Source organism: Microtus ochrogaster, chromosome 15 (assembly GCF_000317375.1).
Source record: "Microtus ochrogaster isolate Prairie Vole_2 chromosome 15, MicOch1.0, whole genome shotgun sequence".
NCBI lineage: Eukaryota > Metazoa > Chordata > Mammalia > Rodentia > Cricetidae > Microtus > Microtus ochrogaster.
Window position 1 is genome coordinate 31,245,333 of NC_022017.1, and position 7,746 is coordinate 31,253,078.

At 48.2% G+C, this 7,746-nt stretch overlaps 1 protein-coding gene across 2 annotated transcripts in view; it reads left to right on the forward strand.

Moving 5' to 3' along the window:
• Trappc9 (trafficking protein particle complex 9) overlaps window positions 1-7,746 on the forward strand; it is a 425,933-nt gene that overhangs the window by 324,904 nt on the left and 93,283 nt on the right. For both annotated transcript variants that reach the window (XM_026782638.1, XM_026782639.1), the window contains one exon: window positions 5,912-6,065. In XM_026782638.1, the coding sequence (XP_026638439.1) occupies window positions 5,912-6,065 (154 nt within the window). The remainder of the gene's footprint in view (window positions 1-5,911; window positions 6,066-7,746) is intronic.

Consider the following 7,746-nt stretch of genomic DNA (forward strand, 5'->3'; position numbering starts at 1 on the left):
TACATATACAGACTTTCTGTAAAGAAAAGTGAAATCACAAAGTTTGCAGGCAAATGGATAGATGGTACTAGAAAAGATTATGTTGAGTGACGTTTCCCGGACTCAGAAAGACAAGCAATGGTGTTCCCTCTCATCTGCGGTTCCTAGCTCCACATCCTCAGTTATGACTATACAACGTGGAGCAACCACAGAGGCCAGGAAAATGTGTGGGGACCGTGATAGGGGAGGGTCTAGGATACAGGTGATATGAAGTGGGAAATGGAATAATGAGGAGTGGGCTTCTAATACTGCCCCAAGGCCTCAGTGTGGACTCCTGCCTGCTGTTGCCCCCTGTTGCAGAGCACCATCCGGCTCAGGACTCCATCCAGCCTGTGCTGGGACAAACTGTCTGCCAGGTCTAACTCTTCCTCCCCAGCCTGCCCCTCGTGGGAGCTTGGCCATCACTGCAGGAAGCTTTCGTCTGTCCACCATGTTCCTGCATAGTTACGTGATCCTCAGGAGCCCTGGTTTCCTCCACAGTAAAGAGGGGGTGTGGCAGGGCCTGCCACGCTGGGGCTCAGTGAGCTGAGTAAGGGAGGTGACCATATAGTATCCTACCTGATGACTGTTCCAAGCTCTGGGATGAATGGTGAATGTGCCAAAAGAGCTAATTCCGCCTGGTCCATAGAAAGCGCCAGTGTATGACAGTGAAAGACTTCAGTAATGGAGTCTCCTTTCAGTCTAAGTTTTCCCTTGCACCATGCTTCTCAAAATGAATTTTTTGACTTTCTGGAAGTGTATTCAAAATTATATTTTCTAAATCTGTATCGCCTTGCTACATATCCCTATCCTATAAATATATTTGGTATTTGCGCTATTTGTTGATGGTGATGAGTATGCTATCTTGTACACATGCTAATTAGGCAGTTTCCAATTTGTGGATCCCTCTGAGAATCTCAAGGCTTGGGGTATTTTGGTTGAAAATGGGCCTCGGCAAGGCCTCCAGATTGGTCTCTGCCCAGGCCCTTTGGAGTATGTGTCCTCTTCTCTCAGCTCCATCACCCCCCCATCCCCAACCCAGGCCAGCAAATCACGTATGTGTCCTGAGTTCTGCTGAGGGGAAATTAGGAGTTGCTATGTAAAAAAAGGCCGTCAAGGTGGAGGCCTGAGCTTAGGGCTCCCATGATGAGACTTTCATGAAGACTGCAAGGGAGGAGGCTGAGGCCTGTGCCAGGCATGGGGAGGAGGAAGGTGGGTAGGGGTCAGGCCCACAAAGGTGAGATACAGCAGGGGCACACAGCTGGTGCCTGAGGTGAAGGAGAACCATCAGGCCAATGTGAACCATGGCTCCCAGCTGACTGTGGAGGGCAGCGGCAGGCGAAAGCTTAGGGTTCTGGAGAGAAGCAGACTTGGGATGGTGTTGAGATTCTTTTGGAGGGGTACCAGTGAGGCCCTGTGCATATCTAGGCTCAATGCTAGGGACCAAGTGAACCTTGACCAGGTCCCTGTGATGCTATCAGGGCACAGCCAAGTGTCATGGGGGGGGGCGGGCTTTGCCATACCGAGCACAGGAAAATGCCCACCTCTTCAGAGCTCTAAGGATTCCTTGTGTACCACATACAACTTAGACCTCAGTTCCTCTTCTAGTGAGTAATATCCATGGCGGTGTGTAGTGATATTTTATTTGCATTTTAATAAATAAAGCTTGCCTGACGATCAGAGTGTAGAGCTAAGCCACTAGAAGCCAGGGAGTGATGGCACACACCTTTAATCCCAGGATTTTGGAGACAGAGGCAGAGGGATCTGTTAGTTCAAGGCCACCCTGGGATCCACAAGACTCCATCTGTCTAAAAGAGAAACAGAGCTCACACAAATGTGATTTGAGCACTTGGGATAGCTTGTAGGAGTTGGTTTTGTCCTTCTACTATGTGGTCCTAAAGATTGAACTCAGATGGTCAGGCTCTGTGGCAAGTGCCTTTGCTGAGCCATCCCACCAGACTGCTTCTTTGACTTCTCATTAACATGAGGAGGAAAGCACAGGTTTTTAAAGCCAGAGCTCCGAATCTTCCATGGAACACACTCACCTTCTTTCTTCAGTACTGTCTTAGGGAATAATCTACCGGATGCTCTCTAGGTCTTTCCTCTCTCAATCTCCTTGGGTTTATTACGAGAGGATGGTGTGTCGTGTTTGTCCTGGTCCTATTTGGTGTGGGCTAAACCCATTCCAGCTACTTCCTCCTCTGCATCAGCACAAGGCTCAAGATAAGTCTGCCTTCTCGTCATGGAAACTGATCTAGTTAGTCCTAGCAAACAGCTGGTTTCCTATAGTCAGTCAGAAGCAGGAGGGACATCTCTGCTGAGCTGCACAGGCCCTGGCCTGGCCTCACTTAGGCAAAATGACTCTGCAGGAATCCGGTACAGACCAGTGACCTGTCCAAAGGCTTGATGAATTTCAAGTAGACCCAGACATTCTCAGACTTCCTGGGAATAACAGAAACCCTGCCAAGAATCCTGGTGACATTTTAATCTCCATACGGACATCTGTGGAATCCTCAAGCAGGCTGGAGAGAGCCACAAAGCTCAGACCTGGGGAATGCAGGGGGGTTTTCTGGTGATGGTGGAGGGAATGTCCATCACTCCAGGGGCCCACAATAGTTGTGACTGTGTGGCCAGCTGCTCCTTGAGCCGTCTTTTCCCAGGACCTGCTCCGTGCTGGGTTCTGGTAACACCAAGTTGAAGGAAACAGTATTGCCTGAGAAAAGGGTGGACACAGTGGGAAGTGACACCCGACATGAACTTCAGTAGGACAATTGCAGGACAGTGAGGGGCAGTAATACACAGGCCCATTAGCATTTGTGTGGCATTTTATACCATACAAAACAGCTTTTGGCTAGTCCATTTGATCATTAGCATAAGTTCCTGTAGTAGCCATAATTTCTTATAAAAGCTCTGTTGACATACCATCCCATCCATCTACCTGAAGTGTACCACATTCCCATGCATCCAGACGGCTGTGCTGCCATTGCCACAATCCACTTCAAAACATTTTCATTACCCTAGAAGAATAACAGCTATAATGTTTTTGAGCACCAGCTAGATCAAGTGAGCCAAGTGAATGCTCCCAGATCCTGCAGTGTAGGAAGTCCGAGGAATGAAGACAATTGTGTGGCTATTTCTGGCAACCCAGCTTCTATGTGGAATGAGCTGGAGTCCAGCCTATGTGATCCCGGGTCTCCCACTTCCCCTCCATTCTCGTGAGAAACAACGCTGCATCTGTGGTGTTGCTTCACACACTTGAACTCCTGTCTACTCATGTCCCTTCCTCTCTCTGCTGCACCACAGACTGGGAGCAAGGCCATGTCCTGTTGCTCTACCTTTGTTTGCTTGGTACCCTCTTGTGCTGCAAGCCAGTGGCCTCGCCCCAATGGGAAAGCTGCTTCCTTGGTACTCACGTGTGGGAATGTGAGGTAGTGGCTTGTGCTTCTCTCACCAAGGTGTTCCTACCTCCTTGTCCTCATACTTCCCAGGGGGTTTTGTGGGAGCAGCACCAGAGGCTGGCCATGGGAGACAGGGAGTATGTTTTCCCTTGAATACAGAAAAGGTGTGTGCAAACCTTAGATAAGTGCTGACCAGTGCCTAAGGGGGTATTACAGACCTCTGTGCTGGCGACTTCCACATCATAGAATGGAGTCAGCCCTGAATAGTGAGTAAAGAGGAGTGAGTCCCTATAATGACCAGGACCTTGTATATGCTAGGCTAATGTTGTGTCAACGAGATTCACACATTTATTTGTTTAGTGTTTATATGCTATGTATGTGGGTCCAGGTGCATACCCCACACACCTGTGGAGGTGAGGACCACCTTTGGAAGTTAGTTTTTCCTTCCTCCATGGCACCCAGAACTCAAACTCAGGTCATTATATTTATGTAGCAAATGTTTGAAAAATTGTTTTTAGTGCTCTTACCTGGTTAACCATCATGACCCCCACATATTTTTTTTAAAGATACTCTCACTACATAGTCTGGGCTGTCCTTGAACTTGTTCTGTAGTGTAGCTAATCTTGAAGTCACAGTCCCCTTGTTTCAGTCCTCTGGGAGCTGGGATTTCAGACCTGAGTCACAGTTTGCTGGGTGAACTAATTTTTAATGGTGTGAGCATGTTCATAGAATTCCCTCGCGACTAGGATGACTTTCAGCCGTGTACGTGTGTTGTGGATATGATGACTCCTCGGAATTACCCGGACATGTAGAAATAAAATAATCACATTAAAATACAATACTTCAGGAAGAGATTATGGAACTGAAGTCTTTTAGGATCTTATATTCTTAGTCTTTCATTTTCCCTTTTTGTGCTTTTCTGTTTTCTAGGATTTTATGATAAACTGCTTAGAATAAAACCACAAGAGTATGTTTAACTTTAGGGGATGTTCTTGCTATCTGTGTGGACTGTGTTTACCTAGTGGTGCTTCTGGCCCCTGGGCCATCAGCCTTCCAGGGCAGGCTCTGAGCCTAGTGTCATGGATTTATTGACTCCCCAGCAGCCCTTTCTGCAGACAGCATAGGTCTTGAGACCTCCTTGCTGGGTATGATGGACATCTGGAAAAGCCCCAAAGGTGATCATGGTTTTGCTGACTAACGTGGCCACTCAGAGTCCAACAATACCATCAGCATCCACTTTCACCCACCAGCTGGTTGACTCTGAGTCCTGTTTGGGTTGGAGTCACAGTTTATAGGAGTCCTCATGAATAGTACTTCCTTAGAAGCCCCCTTTCTCTCTATCTCCCTACTAACACCCATGTGACATACCTGTATGAGTGCCTGTTATGTGCCAATCAGGCCAAGAGGTGAAGTTTAGATGTCAGGTAACCAACTCCTGTTCCATGGTGGGCACAGACGGCAGGTCAGAATATAAGCCAGAGTGCAGACACAGTGGGGAAGGAAGACCATTGGACTTGCAGTGTCAGGGGAGGCTTTAAATCTGCTCCTTCATCCATGTAGCTGATTATTTACTGAGTCACTGATGTGTCCTGGACATTATTCTGTACCTGGGGAGCCTGGTCACCAAGACTAAGCGCATCTCTGCCCCTAGTAGAATTGAGATACGATTAACTAACTCAGAAATAAATCTTTAATCTCATGATAAATGCCCTGCCAGAAACAAATGGAATGTTGCAGGAGAGAACAGAGAATAGGCTGCTGTGGCTGGGGTGAGCTGGGGAGGAGCTTTCCAGCTCCTGCTTCAGGATAGACTGGCGCAGCCATGCCATGGCTAAGAACATTCCAGAGCTAAAGACTAAGGCAGAGAGCCTCCTGCATTCTAGAAATGCTTAGAAGGTCAAAGGGCCCAGTAAGCAGTGAGAGTGTTTTGTTGAAGAGAGGTGGCTTTGGTCGGAGAGCTGAACAGAGGGGACTCCCAAGTCTGTAGCTGGGATGCCGCAGTGGGAAGATAGGGGTTGTGGCAGCTGTGGGCAGGGTTTGTGGGTCAGCTCCTGAGCCCATTTGGCTGCACTGTGGAGTCATGTCAGGCAGAGTTTAGAGCAGAAAGCAAGGTCCCCAGGGTCCAGTCATGCCAGGGTGCTCTGTGGATGTCCACAAGGAGCTTAAGTCATGACCCAGAGCACAGTGTGAACAGCATTCTGGGTCCTGTCTGCCACACCCCGGTGTGGAATGGAACCCTCACCTGGGGCGATGCAGGACTTCTCAGAAGTCTAAATCTACAGCTGTAGCTTTTTTGGAACTGTGTGTTGAGCCAGCTCTGCAGTCAGGGCCACCTTGGGAGTCATTATTTCATTTTCTGGGAATGAATCTGTTAGGAATTACTAGCGATAATGGTTCATCAGACTGTCTCACGCTGGCATGTGCTGACTCTCCAACAGCTCTGGGAAAAAATTGCCCCACTGATTAATTCTCCACTGTTTTCCTTCTTCTCTCAGAATGGCTATTCAAGTGGACAAGTTCAACTTTGAAAGTATCCCAGAATCCCCCGGAGAGAAGGGACACTTTGCAAATCTGAAGCAGCTAGAAGAAGAGAGGCAGGAGGCACGAGGCCTGGAGATCAGCAGCAAGCTGGACATCCGCTGGAGAATTCTATCCTTTACAGTGTCCCGAGGCAACCCACCCTGACTAGGGATTCTGGCCACCCACAGGGAGCCAAGAGGTGCTTAATGGGTACTGAGTTTCAACTACAGACAGCTCTAAATGCCATGGCAGGACATGGACCACAGGGCTGGCATTTTCTCAGCCTCGTCACACTTCAGAGGCCCAACTTAATGAAGTATTGATTCCGAGCGGATAAAGGTCTTAATGGGGACCAGTGGTGGTCCTGTCTTTGGATCTCATGTTTCTTTTGAGTGTTGATATTCACAGTAGTGGCAGGTTCTAATGGCTGTCAATCAGTACAGGGCTTGAGCCATCCTCTGACAATGGAGGATGTGGATACAGTTGTCTGGGAGCCAAATGGAGTGGTGCAGCTTAGCAAGATGTAGAAGAACTTTGTTAGAGGAGTGAGAGACTTTTCTGTGGACTGCGTTGTGAAAAAGGAGTCATATATGATCCCTGCACCCACCCAGGTGTGTGACCAGAGTCAGACTGTTGGCAGTGGGCGGAAGTCTATCGAAGGGCCAGAGGTGAGAAATGCCCCACAAGCAGCACAGCAGGAGAGAGTGGCCTCTTGAGAGTGTCTGCCAGAAAAAGGCACTTCTAACATGGGTTTCTTTCCATCACCTCCTCTGTGTGTGGACTCTGTGGCTCTGGGTATGGTCAGACTGTGTGTCTCGACTAGAACATTCCAGAAGATTTAACCATCAGGCTTTGTATGGGCCAGAGATTGTGCTCAGTTCTAGGGACAGCGTGATGGACGCTGTCAGATCCAGACCCCAGTACAGACTGTGCTCTCCAGCACACAGGGGTAGAAACTGGGAAACTGTGCGGTGGAGCTTTCACTTCTGCGATGTAGCCAACAGAAAAGCCATTGTGGCTTAGTTGGCTCACTCTAGATACCCGGATGGCCAGATGAAGTGATTTTAAAATAACAAGGCTAGGGGACAAGCCTGGAGCACACATGCCGTCATCCCTCATTCCCCTCTGCCTTGTGTTTGTTGGAAATCTCCTGTCATAGAATCTTAAGTGTAGGGCCTCGTATTTTAGAGGATACCCTTCTGAGCAGAGTGGCTGAGAGTAGCTGGTGCCCCACCTGCATGCCACTCAGAGTTTCTGTGATGGTCTGGCAGACACTAGACACCCTGTGTAAGCTGGCAGGGTCACCAAGGTTCCTTGGGTTTCACAGCCCTATAAGGGTTTTACACATAGAGCTGTGGGCTTTGTTGATCCCAGGCAGGACAACCCACTTCAGGCTGTGCTTCACTTTATTCCATCCTCCAGAACTACATTTCCCATAGGGAGAGGTGGTAGCCCTGCCCCCACTTGATGCTGAAGTGGGGACAAAGCTGCTTCACTGAGCAGCTCAGACTCTTCAGTCTTTCTAATTGGCTTCTCCAGGATGCTTCTCAATGGATCTCTGTCTTCTCATCTCCTGGAAAACACTAAACCTCTCTAAATATGTCTCTTCTAAGACCCTGTATCCTACTTTATTTTTGTAATAGTCATTCATGCTTGGAAAAATAGTTTTATCTAAATGAATTCTAATACAAACAGCCCCTGCCATCAGTATCATTGATTCCTTGATCATCATAAGTGAAATGCAGGAAATCATTTGGTATCTGCCTCCAGAGAATTCAGCTATCAAAGCTGTTTGTAATAACTTGATTCA